General features: G+C 42.0%; 1 protein-coding gene across 1 annotated transcript in view; it reads left to right on the top strand.

Moving 5' to 3' along the window:
- The window catches only part of LOC119420149 (forkhead box protein O1-B-like), a 20350-nt gene extending 2030 nt beyond the window's left edge, over window positions 1-18320 (top strand). The window contains exons 2-3 of the mRNA XM_037687526.1: window positions 14141-14335; window positions 17223-18320. Coding sequence (XP_037543454.1) covers window positions 14141-14335; window positions 17223-18320 — 1293 coding nt within the window. The remainder of the gene's footprint in view (window positions 1-14140; window positions 14336-17222) is intronic.
- Window positions 18321-20316: the final 1996 nt, after the last annotated feature.

Here is a 20316-nt window from a genome sequence, read left to right as displayed (position 1 = left end):
CCCCCCCCCCCACACACACACACACACACACACACACACACTCCTCAGTCACAGCTCACAGTTTGTGGCTCTGCTAAACCTCCTCTTGTTTTTTTACAGTAGAGTTCTCCACAAAAACAGGAGGCGACACAAACGGCTCAATCAAAGCTGGGGGAGTGTGTTGGGGGGGGGGGGGGGGTGCAGGGAACAACGTCAAACATCCTCCATTCCTGAGCCGTGCGCTCATATCTCCGTGTCCGTGCCGTCGAGAGTTTCCTCAGCGGATGCTGAAGCCTGGAAAAAAGGGATCACCTCTCTTAATCCCATCACTTCCTGTTCACGTAAAACAAAATAGCTGCGGATCGTCTGGCAAAAATAAAATAAATAAATAAAAGCGAATAAAAGCTTCAAGCTGAGCTATTCTTCAGCAGAATACATGACGCCCGTTAGAGTTTTAACCCGAGATCATTTTACTGAATGTTGAGGGATGATGGAGTTGTAGTCGTTTTGGTCAAATCTTAAAATACAACGTGATTTGTGTTGAGGACGACTCTCGGCTACCACCACGCCAAGTTTGAGCTCATTAGCTGTAAAATCAGCTGAAGTGAGGCTGTATGTTTACCTCGTCTTGTAAACAATAACCTGCATTCCTAAATGTTGCCCCCAGTTCAGCTCTTGAACCACTGGCTAACAGTTATTTTTACACTTCCTTGTTTAAAAAAAAACAGACCCCCCCCCCCCCCCCATGGACTAGGATGCATTTCCTGGCGAGTGGATGGAAAACAGTTGAACCACGAGAGGCGAGAGGAATCATCCAGAGAGCACGGAAACACGATGGATCTTCTTCTTTTTTTGAATAATAGTTATTCCTGTCAATAGTGTGAATGTTCATGAAGCGTTCACACTATTGTGATCCGTTTTTCTTCCGTACGTGTTTCAGCGTCTTTCTCGTTCCACAATGTTTGTGCTATTTCAACAAGTCATACAAATCAAAACGTTCAGGTCTGTCAGGGAAATCCTGCCATGACTTTTGGTATTGGTGCAACTTCAGCTTGTTCAAATATTTAGCCTTTTCTGCCATTTTCTTCCTCATATCAAATGAACTGAGCTCATTTGACCTCCTTCAGATCTTTAGATCTGTTTACAACCTTTTACTGCTCCTTTCATAGCTTGTTCTGGTTCAGCTTCTTTCAACTTCTTTGTGCAAATTTAAACTTTTTTCCAGCTACTTTTAGCTGTTTTTTCAGCTGTTTGGTGCTTCTTTCAGATTCTGTCTGCTAAGAACATTTTTGTGCCTCTTCTAACTCCTTTCTGCTAATTTCAGCTTTCTATGCTCCTTTCAGCTAATTTCTGCAAGTTTCAGCTTTTTCTGCTATTTCAACTATCATTTAGCTCTTTTTATGATCATTTCAACATTTTCAACTAAATCCACATTTTTTTGCACTCATTTCAACTATTTTCAGCCTAATTCAGCAAAATTGTGCTCTCTCCACTTCTGGTAATTTCAGCTCTTTTCTGCATTTTAACTACTATTCAGCTGTTTTATGCAAAGTTCTTTTTTCAGATAATTTCCACTTTTTGTGCTCATTTCTTCTTTTTTCAGCCTAATTTGGCATAACTGTGTTCTCTCCACTTCCTTCTGGTATTTTAAGCTTCTTTCAGCTACTTTTCAGCTATTTTTTGCTAATTTCAGCTTTTTTTTTTTTAGCTCATTTACTAATTTATGTGCTCATTTCTGCTTATTTAAACTAAATTCAGCAAATATGTGTTCTTCTGCTAATTTAGGCTTGTTCTTCCATTTCAGCTACATTTCAGCATGTTTTTTAAGCTAATTTCAGCTGTTTTTCAGCAATAATTCACATTGCATTTTCACAGGAAATGCAATTTCTCTAGTTATTCTAATTATTAGAAATTATTTTTACCCTGGCCTTAAACAAAACACCCAGTTTGCTGTTTAATGGGTTTCTGTGATGTGTCTGTGTGGACCTGCAGAACCCACCTCGGGTCACAAACGGGCCTTTGACCTCGGTGTGGGTGGAGGGCGTCGAGTTTGAACCTCGGTGATTAAGCGGGCGATGGGTGGAGTGACGCTGCTGGTGCCCTTTCCCGCTTCCTGCCTCCTTTGTGCCGTGGAGATTTCTTTGTTTTTCCCTCTAAAATAACGTGTGGTGGCCCAGTAATCATAATACCTCTGCCACCAGAGCAAGCGGGGGCCGGCCCCCCGGGGACGTCGGTAACAGACTTTTAGCACTTTGCTGTTTTTCTTAACGAACCGTGACGTTGATGGAAAAGGAAGTGACACCCTGGAGTCTAACCGGCCCAGAGGGTCTCGGGTGTTCTCGTCAAAGGTCTGCTGAAACGTATTTTGTTCCTGCAGTTTCTTCAAACCTTTCGGCGGCGGTTCGGCTCGTGTTTGGAGCGGCAGGTCCGTTTGGCTCCCTGCTGCCTGACGTTTGCCACAGTGGAAACGAGCGGCCGGTAGCCCCGATGAATGTGTTTACTCAGGCAGGCGGCGAGTTGGAAAAGCCCACCATGAACGAACCCTTTGTAGATCAACAAGTCCAAGCTGATCAACGTGAGCGTCACTGCTGGCTCCGCAGAGCTGGAACCCCCCCCCCCCCCCCCCCCACCCCCGAAAATCTGGCTTTATTAATATTTCATGCAAAGCTCACTTTAAAGTGTTTTTAACCATCATATTAATAATTGTTCCCCAAAGGAATGTGTCTCAGCGCGGACCCCAACAGTTACGTGAAGTTTGTAAACACATTGATCAGTAACTGAAGCCCATGCTGTGAATGAACCTCAGCTACAACTACACAAACCTTTAGCTCGTTATCTGTGAAACTGGCTGAGCCTTTTTTGTGTGTTTGCTTAGTGGCAGCCATCTTTAATTTGGCAGCACGACGGCTCAGTGGTTAGCTCTGTTGCCTCACAGCAAGAAGGTCTTGGGTTCAATCCCCGGTTGGACCTGGAGTCTTTCTGTGTGTGTTCTCGTGCTTGTGTGGGTTTTCTCCGGGTACTCCGGTTTCCTCCCATAGGCCAAAAAAGCCATACACGTTAGTTTGCCTTCAGGTCCAGGCCTCCCTTACAAAAGAGATCTGTGAGATTTGCCTGGTTAAATAAAGTTTAATAAAATTAGCTTGGCACCAAAAGTTAATACGCTACAGTCAGTGATTAATGTCTGCAAGACTCAAAGAAGGTTGGACACAGAAACAAAGACGAGGGCGAAAACATTATTTTCCATCTTATAATAATAATAATAATAATAAAAAAAAAACTTTTTATCATCTGAATCTACTGTGACCACGCTTTTAAATATGTCGAACTTTCCCAGAAATCAACCACTTGAAGCGAGTTTTAGACATTTTTATTTCCATGTTTATACATTTATTGTCGCCTGAAGAGCAACGAGGAGACTTGGACATAACCTCAGTCTGTCTTGTGACAGACGTGAAAAATAAGCAACGGGCCAACTTCTGTTTTGGTGTGTGGCTGCAGCTAGGCATAAGAAAGGCCACTATTGACAACTGGGTTGCCAGGTCACAATCCAAGATGGCCACCGTCATTATAAATGTAAACCAGACACCCTGATCATGTGAGGAAACTAAGCTTTCTAGGTTTTATATTGCTTAAATGTAGTTTAATCAAATTAATGGTGTGGCTGAAGATATGGTAACCAAAGCCACCATTGGCCACCCCCTGGCTCCACCACTGCACCTGGTGGATAAAACGTCTCCCTCCACCCGCCAGGATCCATGCGCTGCCTCGGACAAGACAAAAATCCCCCCTCTTCTTCTTCACGGTGCATCTACTCCCCACTTGAATATCTTGCACCAACATTAACTTCATTCTCTGTTCAACTCCAGTCCAGAAAAACACTCATCTGCAAAACTACAAACATTCACTGTTCAAATCCCTCAGCGACGGGGGGCCATCGGAGTACTGCGTGTTGATATCAACAGAACAAAATGTCAAAGAGCATCTAGAAACGAGCTGTCGCCTGAAAGAAGGCGAGAAACGATTGAAGGTAGATTCTGCTCCTAACCGCTACAAAGACTTTCACTGTTTGATACAAATCAGAGGAAAGAAGTAAAGTCGAGCAGAGATTCAGTGAAAGGACAAGCCACTTCCTGACGACGTCTTCCTGTGCACCCCCCACCCTGACCCCGGATGTGTAAGCGTGGGACCTGTAGTTGTCTGTAACGAGGCCGCAAGGAGAAGACACTGCGGCTCCTCGTGGGGAGGCTGAACCCGCACGCAAAGAGCTCGAGGAGCACCCATCTGCAGCAGAGAGCCCCACACCTGTTGATGGAGCTCTTTTAGTCGAATCGTATGAGGGATAGGTCCGTTAGCGGTCGGGTGTTGCGAGTGAGCGTTAGCTACTACCACACCGAGTTTTAGCTAGGTGTCCGAGTTGTGTCGGCTAACGTCGATTAGCTGCCAAGAGATGGAGACGTCGACCCACTGAATACGTCTCGAGTGTTTCATTAAAATCTGTTGAGCGATTCTTGAGGTATTTTGCTAACACGACCAAGCAGACGGGCAAAAACATTATCGCCCCCTTCGCCTCCGGGCGACCCCAAGGCAACTGAAAGCTTCAGCAATCAGAAAGTTTTGTTTTGTTTGTGGTTTCCTCGCCCTTCGCTGACCCCGTCCGTTTTACACGACAAACTTGGCCGAGTCGTTGTGAAGAAAGCAGCGGGGGATTATTATTATCCTGTGAGCGCCCGAGGACAATGAAGGATCCACATACCACAGATTCCTCCGACTCGCGCGTGTCCACGGCAGACTGAGCGCGGGCCTCCGTCCCGTCAGCTGACAGCTCGCCTCTTTAAAAAACCAGACCCCGGCTGTCTCTGTCCTCGTGGGGCTACACGGAGGCTCGACGGGCCTCCTGAGTTTATTCCAGACATCAGGACAAGGAACTATTCTGCTTTTTAAATCTATTTGGCTGAACGTTTAAGAAGCATTCACACTATTGTGAGCCATTTTTCTTCCGTACTTTTTTAAGCACAATTCTCGTTCCACAATATTTGTGCCATTTCCATAAATCATAAATCAAAACGTTCTGCTCTTTCAGGAGAAGGGTGCTATAACTTTTGGTATTGGTGCAACCAAACTTTTACTGCTCCTTTCACATTTTGTTCTGCTTCAGCTTCCTTCTGCAAATGTAAACTTTTTTCAGCTACTTTCAGCTGTTTTGTGCTCCTTTAAGGTTTTTTCTTCTAACAACATTTTTTGTGCTTCTTCTAACTTATTTTTGCAAATTTCAACTTGTTATGCTCCTTTCAGCTTATTTCTGCAAGTTGCTGCTATTTCAGCTAGCTGTTTTATGCTCATTTTAGCTTTTTCAGCTAATTCCATTTTTTTTTTGCGCTCATCTCAAAAATTTTCATCCAAATTTAGCTAAAATGTGTTCTCTCCACTTCCTTCTTATAACTTAAGCATCTTTATGATATTTAGCTACTCTTCAGCTGGTTGTATGCTAATATCGGCCTTTTTTCAGGTAATTTCCACTTTATTTGTGCTCATTTCTGCTTCTTTTAGCAAATGTGTCCTTTCTGCTTTCTTTTGATAATTTAAGCTTGTTCTACCTTTTCAGCTAGCTTTTTAGCATATTTTAGCTAATTTTCAGCTAAATTCAAGTTTTTCATGGTAATTTCTGCTACTTTCAGGCTAATTAAAATATTTCTGCTAATTCCAACGTATGTTCCTTTCAGCTTATTTCTGCCAGTTTATTTCAGCTACTATTTAGCTGTTTTTATGCTAGTATTAGCTTTTTCAGCTAATTCCACTTTTTTTTTTTGCATTAATTTCAATTTTGTGTTCTCCTGCTGATTTCTGCTCGTTCTTGATTTTCAGCTAAGCTTCAGCAGGCTTTTTTTAAGCTAATTTTCGCAGTTTTTCAGCAAGTTTTTCCTGGAATAAGCATTCACGCTGCATTTTCACTGGAAATGCAATTTCTAGTTTTATTTATTTCGCCTCTTGTAGGCTGGAACTCTAAACGTATACATTAGAACAGATTTTTTGTTTTAAGCGTGGTTCTTTTAACAAGCTTATGAACAGTTAGTATTTTACCTGTTCTAGATAAAGCAGACCAGACTGAGGAGCTAAAGGTTAAAGTGGAATGCTGCTGTAAACAAACGGTACGCCGATGTCCCCCATCGCTGAGGGATTTGAATAGTGAATGTTTGTAGGCTTCAAGATGAGTGTTTTTCTAACCTGGAATTGAACAGGGGGTGCAAGTAACTCACAAGATTAAAGATAGTTTTACAAGAAACCATACGATCTTACAATCTTTGTGGATTGTCATATTTCACCACTAGCGCGATTTCACAACGCAGCCGATTGTTCCTCGTTTCATCCAAAACATTTGCGTGAAAACCTTTTAAGCGACACTGTAAGGGTGCTTGGATGCGTCACTGATGGACGGCCATGTTCTGTACAAGAGGGGTCAAAACAAAACGACACAGATGTGCAGTAAAGCAGCTCCAACAGTTGGTACATTGTAATTCTGTCCATCATCGTGGGACAAAAGAAAACGCGAAAGCTCCACGTCAGACCCTACAGGTCTCAGTTAAAGGTTAAAGGTCAATGTTCATGTTAGGACACTTAGTAAAAGACCAAAAACAAGTACGGCTTGTTGGGAAGATTTCCTGAACCCTGTCCTTTTGATGGTTGCAATCACAGTAGAGGTGCAAGTTCAAGTATCTTTATTGTCATCACATGTGGTACATGAGGTGGAACAAGATTGTGTACTCAGAGTCCCAGTTACACCCAAAAATAGCAAAGGAAGTGTAAAAAGAAACAGTGTAAGGATTTAAGATGTACACTAAGATATGCTAAAGAGCACAGGTATTTTTTTGAGGAGTTTACCCACAATTCCTAGCGCCATGTTTGGATTAAATCAAACGCAGCTATCGGCACAGACGCCTCACAGCAACTATGAATCATGGCGGTGGAGGTTTGGACTGATGGCTGGACACCTTGCAGTCACTGATTCACCCATGAACCCCTGTGTAGACCAAAGTATTCTGAGGACTGAAACTTTGGTTAGTGGTTTTTGTCAAATCCAACTTCCTGGTTTGAGAAGTTGCCGCTCTCCAGCGGTCCGTCTCCTGGGAGCACCTCTGTCTTGTCTGTGGTCGTGTCTCCGGCTGTCTGCAGCTTTTTTTTGGGGGGGGGGGGCTAATTGCAAGTGAGGCCACTTTCTCTGCAGCTGCACCTGCTGCCGGAGTTGGACCTGTTTGTTTGTGCACTTGCCCCACAACCGTTACTGCAAGCCTCATGCTTCGCTACACAAGAAACAGCAGCTGTGCCGATCCCGTTTGTTGTTGGAGGCCGGCGAGGGAGGGGGACTCGTTTCACGCAGCGGCCCGACCGCGGTCGGCTCAGAGGTTACAGGGTTGTTTTAAAAAGTTGTAAAAGTGACGATGGACTGTCCTCAAGCTCGAGCTTTGGATGAACGGTCTGTGTTTCAGTGGATTTACCCCAGGCCCGCCTGAAGGGGCTTTCCTTCAGACTGAAGCTGTCAGAGGGCACTTCCTCCTCCACGTGGGGACTTCCTAAACCAGCAGGTTGTGGATGTATGCTGGATTGTTTTTAATACACCTTCTTCACAGCTTCAAAGTGAAAGAGGACATTTTAAAAATCTATCAACCTTTATTTAACCAAACGAATCATATAGATGGATGGATGCACACACTTTTGCACATTTACGCATATCTTAACATTTTTGTCACTCACAGGCTTCCTTCCATACATTTTACCTGGGGAACTTCCCTCCAAAATGTCAGTGAGTTGATGCCCTTTATTCTGTTAACCACAGCAGAAGAAACATTTAGCACACCTTTAGCTGTTTTGTCAGACTTTATAAATAACATTCAACGATCTCGTGCGATATTGCGTGTTCTTCTATGATCTATTAGCGCTCCGAGTACGTTTTGTGAACGCCTATGAACTACCATCACACTTTATGCTACTACAGATTAGCTGCGGTGGCCATTTTGAATTGGTTTGACTCTGGAAGTTAATACATTTTAGGCAGATTTGCAGTGGTGCTGGCCACCCCTCAAACATTAGTGGCCTCCTTGGCCAGATAATTTTATCCTCTTGAGCCCTTGAGTGTTTGCTTGATGTGCATTTTTAATTTCCCCTAGATGTTTAGGATTAGTAAAACCTCGTAAAAAGTAAAAACAAGCATTATTTTCAAGCAATTAGGAATTAAAAAGATCAATATATAATTTATATAAAAAAAAACCTAAATCATCTTGTCCCCTTGAGTAAGGACAACAAATGTAAAATTATTGTCCTCCGATAGGCCTGTCACGATAACAAATTTTGCTGGGCGATTAATTGTCTCAGAACTTATTGTGATGAACGATAATATTGTTTGAAATTTGACAATAATTAGTAATTGTCAAATTTAAGAAGACATATTTTATTTTGTGTGTAGTACCTTTTTTGACCACTGGATGGCAGTATAAGACTGTTTGAACCAAAGGATGGATAGCGAGGGAGCAAGCAGTGTGTTTCTTTAAGAAAAATGGGAGGGAGGCCCCTTGACTTGACATGGGCTGACTCTCTTTCCTTTTTTCGTTTTTCAAAATGGCGGACGCTCAGTGTGGTTTGAGCTCTTTAGCATAGCATTTGTCGCACAAAGCTTTTAATAAAAAAAAAATCAGTAAACAAGTTCTCAGCTTCTTTTTGAAGAGAAAAACAATTTTTATACGAAGGCACGAGTTTCAACTGTGAATTTTGGAGCTTTGACGAGACGGAGGTTTTTTCCCCCGAGGTCGGCCTGTTAGCTTAGCTCGTAGCTTAGCTCCTTTTAATGATCCAAAAACGTGATTTTAGATGGTCAGCTGGATTTTAAAGAGAAAGGGAGGAGTCGGTGAAGAGCACCGGAGTTGAGCCGTTTGTCATCCAGTGTCTTCAGTAGAAAGAGAGACGAAGAAACGATGAAGACGATAAATGAAAATGAGGTTGATAATTTTCATTTATCGTGGATTAATTAATTTCTTGTTTACCGCGACAGTCCTATCCTGAACTTCATGATACAGGGTCTCAGAGGTCATAACATTTTTTATAAAAATTAATTTAGCTGTTTTGAACATTTTTTGAAATAACTGGAAGTGGTGGCTTTAAACTCACTTTTAGCAAATGTTTTGTTCAAACACAAACGTTTTCCTTTTCGGGTCGTGGGGGTCACTGGTGCCCATGTCCATCCATCACTCCGTGAGAGGAAGGGGACACCCTGGACAGGTCTCCAGTCCATCACAGGGACACATGAAGACAAACGAGACAAACAACCATTCACTCTCTCACTCACACCTAGGGACAATTTAAATCAGCCTAACATACATGTTTTTGGTCTGTGGGAGGAAACCGAAGTACCCGGAGTAAACCCACGCATGCACGGATAGAACATGCAAACTCCACCCAGAAGGGCCCCCCGGCCAGGATTTGAACCAGGGCAACCTGCTCACTGAGAGGCAGCAGCTCTACTAACTGATCCACCGTGCTGCCCTGTTCAACACAACCTTTCAAATGAAAGATATACTTTTAGAGCAAAAGCGTAACATCAAAACAATTCATGTATTTTCTGTTCTGGCTTTTAGTTTTGGTGCCCCCCCACCCCCGAGGATTTTTCAGTTTCCCCCCCCACATAATAAAATTTCTTGCTCCTGATTTCGAGGGTTTTGAAGGTTTACATGTTGGCACGCGGCGCCCTTTGGTTAACGGAATAAGAGTTGGTGTGCAGACGGAGCGCTCAGGTTCTCCTCTAATGACTCACATCCTGTCTTCAGTTGCAGATTGACGACACGAACAAAAAGAGAAAAGGTCACGAACACGACGAAAAGACGTCAGAACGTCCGTTTACCGAGTATCTTCAGGCTGCGTGTGCAGGATGTCCTCTGACACAGGAAGACTTTTTTTTTTTGTGTGTGTGTGTGTGGAGGAGAAAGGGAGCAGCTCTGTGGAGCGGGGGTCATCGGGGTCGTCACAGAAACGGGTCCGGCCCCGCCGAGCGTCTCCTCCGTCCCGCTTCCATCCAACCTGTTGGCACGTCTTTGTGAGCGCAGGCCGAGGAGCTCATGTTCAGATGACCTCGCCGACCCCACGTCTGCAGGCGGAAAAAAAAAAAACACTGCGCGAACTCTCTGACCTCTGCTCCATCGGCGCTCTGCAGGGCCGCTCTTTGTTCTCACGCAGCCCTCTGGATCCTCCTCGCGTGGAGAGGCTGAGGTTGAACGTGTGGTTTGAGTTTTTCTCACGAACACGTCTTTATCTGCAGCCGAAGGCGAGAAAGGGCGTTCGTGCGACTGTCTTCTTAGAGACACGTCTCTAACCACTGGATGGTTTTTAATGAAAATCTCAGAGTAATTATCGTGCGTCCGTCTACAGCGGTGAGCCTTTTGACACCAGTCCAATTAAAGATGGCCGCCACAGCTCCTCAACACGAGCAAACACAAGAACAGCTACAGCTCAGTGGTAGTAGCCGAGTCCCATCCCCAGCTTATACCCCGAAGAGCCAAGTGATTGTGCAACTTTTGTTTTGAAAACTTTATCCAAAGCTGTTGGGAGTCGACTCTGTTTGTCTGTTAGCAAAATATTTTATTAACCACCGGACAGATTTTAATGAAACTCTCAGAAATGAATCACTGGATGGACAGCTACATCTGAATAACGTTTAGAGTTAACCCAATTAAAGATGGCCGCCACAGCCAACTGATTATAGAGAGCACAAAATGAACTGTAAGTCAAACAGTTTTACAGATATTGAGCTAAAATTTGGTGTGGTAGTAGCTGAGAGTATTACACAACACTTACTCTAAGTAGTCATTGCTCAATTTTATGGCATGAAGTGTTAGTAATATGTCTGTTAGCAAAATATCTCATGAAACACTAGACGTATTTAAATGAAACCTTCAGGAAGTCATTACCGAGTGGACGACTATGACCGATTAACATTTGGAGTCAACGCCCTTCATGATGGCCGCCACAGCTACTTGAACTTAGCAAACACAAGAACAAGTCAGACAGTTTTACAGATATTGAGCTGAAATTAGGTGTGGTAGTAGCTGAGAGTTGTCCTCAACTCATACTTAAAGCACTAACACAGCATACATAACGTTATTAACCAGGTTGGACTAAGACGGCTCGAACTCTGTTTTTTCTCATCATTAGATGACTTTAGTTGAAAATGCTGGCATAAAAGGTGGCGGGCGATATGCATTCCTTTAAGGCCTTATTGTCTACAGTTTTTCTGGAAATGGTTGAAAAGTTCAACCTTTTCCACACGTTTAATCAGCAACTGCATCAGATTAACAAGATATTATTTCTGCTAAATGAATGAAGTCAAACATGTTGATCTGGACTTTTGACCAACGCTTGCAGACAGTCGGTCTTTTTGTTTGAGACACGAGTTGTTTTTTCGTGTCCCGGTTGAATCGTGTGGTTGAGGACATCTGGCCTCACTAACTGCAGGGAGTGTTGTTGTTGCTCACATGAGAGTTTGTGGAGGGAAGTCCCCGCTGGTAAAGATTTCACGTCAGAACCATTTTTATTCGTCCGTCAAAAGGCGTGGTTTACGTCTGTCAACTTTCCCCTTCTGATCCGCTCAAGATAATTTAACAAAACTTGACGCATTTGTACCACGGCTAGACAACGTGTACACTTTTATAATCCGGGTTTTTTTTTTCCGGTTTGTTCATTTATAAAGGGACATGTGTCAAGTATTTCTAAATACCGTACACTAAAACGTTTATAGCTTAGTCTAACAAGGTTGAGTCAGGTCATGTAGACGGATTCTTCTTTGTTGAAACGTTTGGTCTTTTATCCAAAAGACTTCTTCAGTCTGAAACACTGCAACCAACCAGTCTTAGTTCTAAATGGCACCTTCTCATAGTGGATCAACCAGTTTGCTGCTTATTGTTTATACTGTAGCTTAGGTTAATCCTAGATGGGCCTTTAGGTACAAAAATGAAAATTTTAAAAGAATAAAACAGTACACTGTTCATAAAACCGAATTAAAACAGATTAAAATGACATCAATAAAGTGGTTGGAAGGGAATTCCACGTGTTGTTGTTCCCTCGAACAGACGAGGAACCCTGCAGTTCCCACTGTGTGCTCCATGAGTTACTGAACCCGTGGATCTGAGAGGAGCCGATAGGTCTCCGAGGACCTGAGGAGCCTGTCCATGGGTTTTCTGCTCCAACATTCTTCATGGTTGGAGCTGCTGCTGGAAACCAAGACAAAACAACTTAAGGGTCCAAAACTGTTGGCAGCAGGAAATGGTACACAGTCTCTAATCACCTCAGCTCTAAGGTCAAAGGTTATACAAGGTCTTTGCTTGTGTGGGTCATTGCTGTATGCAGTACTGTTGTTTAGTTTTTTGTTGTCAGGCAGTGCAGAGTGGTCGTCTTTCCGTCCTGCAGCCGGCTGCGTTGGTCTTTCTGACAGGAGGTGCCCCTGTGTGGTTTTGTAGAACCATAACCTGACATTAAAGAAAGTGGACTGGAAGGAGGCTTTATTTGGACAGGACCACAGACAAAAAAAGGACTAGGCTGCTCAGAACCAAGTCATCTAGCTTTAAGCTTTAGTTGTCACAAACAAAATGTGATCTTGGTGGACATGTCCAACATCCATCATCAATACCATTTATTTACGTCTATTTCTGTTTATTTCGGATGGTGCTAAATCAATAAAGCTAGGTGGAAATCACAGAAAATGGGATTGTTGGTTGCCATATCACTATCCGAGTGTCCAATGAGGGTCCTCGAGAGCCACTACCCTGCATGTTTTACTTGTTTCCTTGTTCCAACACCGCTGACTCAACGGTTGAATCACCTCTTCAAGTTCTGCAGGAGCCTGTTGATCATCCATTGATTGACATCAGGTGTGTTGGAGCAGAGGGACATCCATTACATGCAGGACGGTGTCCCTCAAGGACCAGGACTGGAAACCCCCACCATACACAAAAACAAACAAAATTAGAGAAATTGCATTTCCTGTGGAAATGCAGTGTGAATTATTGCAGAAGAACTTGCTGAAAAACAGCTGAAATTAGCTAAAAACATGCTGAAATGTACTTTGTAGCTGAAATGGAAGAATAAGCGTAAGTTAGCAGAAGAAAGCAGAAAGAACACATTTGCTGAATTTGATTTAAATAAGCAGAAATTAGCACAAAAATGAGTAAATAAAGGCTGAAATTTGCTAAAAGTAGCTGAAAAGTAGCTGAAGGCAGGATGCAGCTTAAAATACCATAAGAAAGTGGAGAGAGCACGATTGTGTCCAATTAGGTTTAAAGAAGCAGAAATTAGCATAAAAATTTAGAAATTATCTGAAGAAAGCCAAAATTTACAACAAACAGCTGAATAGTAGCTAAAAAGGCAGAAATAAGCTTAAATTATCAGAAGGAATTGGAGAGCACAATTTTGCTGAATTAGACTGAAAAAAGTTGAAATGAGTGCAAAAAATGTGGATGTAGTTGAAAATGCTGAAATTAGCATAAAACAGCCAAATAGTAGCTGAAATAGCAGAAAAAGCTCAAACTAGCGGAAATAAGCTGAAAGGAGCATAAGATGAAATTAGCAGGAATAAGTTAGAAGAAGCACAAAATTGTAATTAGCAGAAATAATGTGAAAGGAGCACAAAACAGCTGAAATTAGCTGATTTTTATTTTTTTTTAATTTTCACAAAGAAGCTGAACCAGAACAAAACATGAAAGCAGCAGTAAAAAGTTGTAAACAGATCTAAAGACTTGACGGATGTAAAATGAGCTCTATTCATTTCCTATGAGGGGAAAAAGTGGCAGAAAAGGCTAAATATTTCAAAAAGCCAAAGCTGCACCAATACCAAAAGTCGTCACCATTTTCCCGAGTGAGCTGAACATTTTGATACACGATTTGTTGAAGTAGCACAAAAAATTGTGGAACAAGAAAGATTCCAAAAAATGTGCGGAGTAAAAATGGCTCACGACCGTGTGAATGCTTCATGAACATTCACACTGTTACTGATCGGCCTGTGATACGGACATGAGCAGCAGCTGATGAACTTTGATGAATCTCTGCTAAGCAGCATTCTTCTGCTGAACTCCAGACTCTGTGTTCCTGTCGGATAAAAACCAGTGAACGCTTCTCGTCTTCCTCCACCCAGAACTCCATCAGACACAACCTGTCCCTGCACAGCCGCTTCGTGCGCATCCAGAACGAGGGGACGGGGAAGAGCTCCTGGTGGATGCTGAACCCAGACGGAGGAAAGAGCGGAAAGTCGCCCCGCCGCCGAGCTGCCTCCATGGACAACAACAACAACAAGTTTGTGAAGAGCCGAGGACGGGCCACGAAGAAGAAGGTACGAGGAGGTTCTCCAACAGGAGCAGTGTACTCGAGTACTAGTACTCTAAATGCTTCTATACAGCCATTCAAATATTAAACTACTGAGCTCATTCAAAAGATAGGTGCTATGAGAGCTTTACTTCTTATAACTGTTATATTTTTCAAAATGTTTGACTTAATTTATAATTTTTTCATAGAAATACACTGAAATGTCTTTAATTCCTTTAAAATCTGCTTCAGCAAATGTCTGCTTAGGCTACTTTTAGCATTCAGCTACTGTTCTGCTACATTTTGTTTCTAGTTGGCCTTTTGATACTTTTGGTGATCCTTTTGCTCTTTTAGCTTTTAGCTATTGTTTTTGTATTTTAATGTTTCACTAACATTTAGCTAATTGTAGCTTTTGCTAGTAGTTTATTAATTTTAACTTAACTAGCACTTTCTTACATTTGGGTTTTAATATACTTCTGCTGTTTTTAAGCTTTTAGCTACCCTTTTTCTACTTTGTTACTCTTTTGCTGCTTTAGCTTTTAGTTAGCTTTTTTGCTACTTTTAGCTACTGTTTTACTACTTTATTTATAATTCAACCTTTTAATACTCTTAGCTTGTATTTATACGTTTGCTACTTTTTGCTAGCTTATAGCTACATTCAGCTTTTAAATAACAATATAACTTAGCTTTTTCTAGCATTTTGGTAATTTTAACTTTTAGTTAGCGTTTTGTTACATTTGGGTTTTACATATATTTTTGCTATTTTAAGCCTTTAGCTAGACGTTTGCTACTTTTGGCTACTGTTTTGCGTCTTTAGCTTTTAGCACACCTTTCGCTACTTGTAACTTCTTATATTTTTGCTACTTTTAGCTAGCCTTTTGTTACATTCAGTTTTTAGTTAACATTTAGCTCGTATTTTGTTAATTTTTTACATTTAGCTTTTTAACCTTTTAACTTTGTAACATTTTGTTACATTTGGCTCTTAAATAACTTTTTATATTTAGCTTTCAGCTATCCTTTTGCTACTGTTAGCTTGCCTATTTGCCTATTCTTAGCATTTAGCTAATAATTCAATTGCTTTTAGCTAACCTTTGGTTAGCCTTTGGGTATTTTAGCTTTCATCTACTGTTTTGCTACAATTGGCTTTTTGTTTTGTTAGCTTTTAGCTCACTTATACAGGTCCTTCTCAAAAAATTAGCATATTGTGATAAAGGTCATTATTTTCCATAATGTAATGATAAAAATGAAACTTTCATATATTTCAGATTCATTGCACACCAACTGAAATATTTCAGGTCTTTTAATTGTTTTAATACTGATGATTATGGCATACAGCTCATGAAAACCCAAAATGCCTGTCCCAAAAAATTAGCATATCATGAAAAGGTTCTCTAAACAAGCTATTAACCTAACCATCTGAATCAACGACGTAACTCTAAACACCTGCAAAAGATTCCTGAGGCTTTTAAAAACTCCCAGCCTTGTTCATTACTCAAAACCGCAATCATGGGTAAGACTGCCGACCTGACTGCTGTCCAGAAGGCCATCATTGACACCCTCAAGCAAGAGGGTAAGACACAGAAAGAAATTGCTGAACCAATAGGCTGTTCCCAGAGTGCTGTATCAAGGCACCTCAGTGGGAAGTCTGTGGGAAAAGTGTGGCAGAAAACGCTGCACAACGAGAAGAGGTGACCGGACCCTGAGGAGGATTGTGGAGAAGGGCCGATTCCAGACCTTGGGGGACCTGCGGAAGCAGTGGACTGAGTCTGGAGTAGAAACATCCAGAGCCACCGTGCACAGGCGTGTGCAGGAAATGGGCTACAGGTGCCGCATTCCCCAGGTCAAGCCACTTTTGAACCAGAAACAGCGGCAGAAGCGCCTGACCTGGGCTACAGAGAAGCAGCACTGGACTGTTGCTCAGTGGTCCAAAGTACTTTTTTCGGATGAAAGCAAATTTTGCATGTCATTCGGAAATCAAGGTGCCAGAGTCTGGAGGAAGACTGGGGAGAAGGAAATGCCAGAAGTCCAGTGTGAAGCACCCACAGTCAGTGATGGTCTGGGGTGCCATGTCAGCTGCTGGTGATGGTCCACTGTTTTATCAAGGGCAGGGTCAATGCAGCTAGCTATCAGGAGATTTTGGAGTACTTCATGCTTCCATCTGCTGAAAAGCTTTATGGAGATGAAGATTTCATTTTTCAGCACGACCTGGCACCTGCTCACAGTGCCAAAACCACTGGTAAATGGTTTACTGACCATGGTATTACTGTGCTCAATTGGCCTGCCAACTCTCCTGACCTGAACTCCATAGAGAACCTGTGGGATATTGTGAAGAGAAAGTTGAGAGACGCAAGACCCAACACTCTGGATGAGCTTAAGGCCGCTATCGAAGCATCCTGGGCCTCCATAACACCTCAGCAGTGCCACAGGCTGATTGCCTCCATGCCACGCCACAATGAAGCGGTCATTCATGCAAAAGGATTCCCGACCAAGTATTGAGTGCATAACTGAACATGATTATTTGAAGGTTGGCGGTTTTTGTATTAAAAACACTTGTCTTTCATTGGTGGGATGAAATATGCTAATTTTTTGGGACAGGCATTTTGGGTTTTCATGAGCTGTATGCCATAATCATCAGTATTAAAACAATTAAAGACCTGAAATATTTCAGTTGGTGTGCAATGAATCTGAAATATATGAAAGTTTCATTTTTATCATTACATTATGGAAAATAATGACCTTTATCACAATATGCTAAATTTTTGAGAAGGACCTGTATATTCAGCATTCAGACATTTTTCATGTAAACAAAAATTTTAATTTTTAGTTTTTGTTTTATTTCTCTTGAACCTGAATTTATTTTAAATGTGTTGGTTTTGTAGACGTTTGTTGGAGTTTTTATGTTTTTGTATTCGTAGATGTCTTTACAAGAAGAAGCTGAGGGGGGAGCAGGGAGTCCCAGTTCCCAGTACTGGCTGGGGAGTCCAAACTCCCACAGCAACGAGGACTTTGAAGCGTGGAGTTCCTTCAGAACCCGGACCAGTTCTGACGCCAGCACTCTGAGTGGACGCCGGTCTCCTTTCCCTTCAGAACAAGAGGATCTCGTGGAATCCGATGGACTCATGATGTATCCCGGAACCTCGGGGCCCAAGAAGACCTCCGCCCTGCCCAGCCTCTCGGAGGTGGGCCGATGCGGGTCAGAACACGTGATGGAGAGTTTGCTGGACAACCTGCACCTGCTCTCTCCTAAAGCCCCCCAGCTGGGCTCGGACCCCTCACAGTCCTCCAACGCTGCCATCCTCCAGACTAGCTCTTACAACTCCATGGGTTTGAATCAGGACTACTCGAAGTGCACGTACGGCCAGGTGAGGTTGGCCCTCCCAGAGACCAAGCCCGGGTTTGGAGGTTACCAAACCCAGTACGTCTCTCCTGCAGGCCTCCTTCAAGAACTGCTGACCACAGACGCAGACACCAGCAGGAACCTCATGTCCTCTAATGACACTCGGGGATCTGACGTTGGGAGGACAAACTGCCTTATGTCCACTTACTGTGGTTCAAGTCACATGGGGGGGCATAAACTGACCAGCCCCCCTCAGGGTCATCCAGGTTTTCGTGGAAGTCCACCATCTTTACATAGCCAGGTCCTTGCTACCTCACGAGATCTCAACATCTGTGACATGATACCTCTGACTAGTCTAACTAGTCTTTCGGGGGCCTCTCAACGAGTCACCGGACTCGGACCTCCAGCGCACGCTAACGGTTTCCCAGCAGGCTTCAGCTACAGGGACCTGAACTCAGTCTACACCCATCATCATCATCATCACCACCATCAGGAGCGGCTGCCCAGTGACCTGGACAACATGTCCATCGAGAGGTTTGACTGTGACCTGGACTCTGTCCTCCATGACACCCTCATGGATGGAGGGGGGCTGGACTTCAACTTTGACCCCGCAGCTGGACCTCGCGGGTTTTCCAAGAGGGTAAAGACAACCACGCACAACTGGGTGTCGGGTTAAAAACCGTCTCGTCATACGTCCAACATGACAACATCTCTCCAACATTTACCTTTATTCTGATAAAAAAACAAAATCTCACATGTACAGCTCTGCTCAGGACAAAAATAAATCATGACTGAAAGCAAAGAGAAGGAAAATATAATTTACATCCTGCTATGAAAGTCACAGAGACACAAAAAGCTTTTAAAGAATGGAAACCTGCACACTTGGAAGGTCTTAACCTCACAACAACTTTACTGCCCTCTAGTGTTCCTTAGAGGAAAATCAACCATAGGGAAATCCCATTATAAATGCATTTTCTGATCGCATGAGTAATGCGTTGTAAAACAATGCATTCTTTTCAGTAATTTATTTTTATTTTTACCTCTATCGCAATACTTCAGTTACAGTATGTCTTGCTTATGCTGTTAACTAAAGCGGTCTGTTTGTGCCCTAAGCAATGCTGTTATGAAGTTCAAAGACCTGAGGGTTAATTACGACCAAAATAAAATATGTGAAAACTCGACAAGAAACAACTGTTTCAGCAGTCGGTGAATATTTGTGGGACGATCCAGATGTTAGTTGGGTTTGGGTGTCCAATATATTGAATCGCATCAGAAAATGTTGGATCATGTTGAAAATGTAATTAAATATTTTAATTATGCTTAATAATAATCTTAGGGGGGAAAAAAGTATCCCGAAGGCACGGGCCGGCGGTTTGAGATTCAGACAATTTGGTAACCGCGAGTTAAAATGTTTTTAAATAATTTAGTTAAAATACCACAGTTTCAGATTTAAAACCACATTTTAAACCCTAAATAAATAAAAAAAAATAAAGTTTCACACGAGCTTAAAAACGTTGTGCAGCTACTAATGTGTAATAATCTTCATTTTGACACAGGATTGCACCTGAGAGTGAAAGAACAGTTGAACGTGTCCACAAGAACTCCAATTTAAAAAAACGGAGTTATTTTGACGTAACATTTATCGTTTTTATAAAAGACCGCCGCCTTTCTCACCTGAATATTCAACTTAATCTTTTAATGAGAAATGAGGGAGTTTTAGCCGTTGTAGCCAAACTTTTTAAACGTTGCGCACACTTAGCTTATAATCTGTCAAACTGACTAATTCATACCCATTTTTATGTTGGCTAAGGTCAACGATTATTTACCGAAAGGTTCCTTCACATCTGTTCTGTGGTTTATGACATGTTTTTATAACGCATAAAAAAAACATATGATTTCTTCTTTTCTGTTGTTTTTGTAAATAACTTGGTCAAATATTGTCAAACGGTTCCTAAAAGAATCCCTGACTGAACTGATTTGATCATTTCTCTGCAGAATGAAGGGATTGTTTTCATTTTCACTGTAAATGGTGGATTATTTTATTGTACTTTGCAAATCTGTAAAATAACTGTACGGAGGATGGATTGTTTTGAAGTTGCTGGTATTTTCTTTTTGCAGTGAACATCTCAGATAAAGTTTCAAAAAGGACCTGATGTTCAGCTGATTGTGACCATCTCTGGGTGTTAATGACGTTTTCATGCAGTAAATAAAAGTTTTTGTTGGTTTTTCAAGTAATGCTCATAAACTTTTTCTAATTAATTTCAAATGTTATAAGATTATTTAAAATTTCTTGCTTTATGATTTAAAAAAAAAAGTGACATTTTAAAAACTGAAAATGTATTTTTTATTTTTTGGAACTCTATGAGAAGTTAACTCCAAACCCGGTGCCTCTTTCTGTCTCTCTTCTACATGTTTTCTTCAGCTTGTGTGTTTTTTCTGCTTATTTGAGTTCCTGGTCTTTGTACTGATATACATGTATAGTTACTGTGTAAAACATGCCTGTTTACATGTTGTAATTATGTAAAAACTGAAACTCGTACCTCAAGTTATCTTACCTCTAAATGTGTCGATGGGATTCTTGTCCCTCAGATTTTGCCTCCATTTGTGAAATATTTTACACATTCGTGGTTTTCATGCGGGACCATTTCTTGTAACGGACGTCTTATACGATC

This window comes from Nematolebias whitei, chromosome 14 (genome assembly GCF_014905685.2).
Source record: "Nematolebias whitei isolate Nwh7 chromosome 14, NemWhi1, whole genome shotgun sequence".
In the NCBI taxonomy this organism is placed as follows: Eukaryota; Metazoa; Chordata; class Actinopteri; order Cyprinodontiformes; family Rivulidae; genus Nematolebias; species Nematolebias whitei.
The sequence above is the reverse complement of the archived record's forward strand: the minus strand, read 5'-3'. Positions and strand labels throughout refer to the sequence as shown.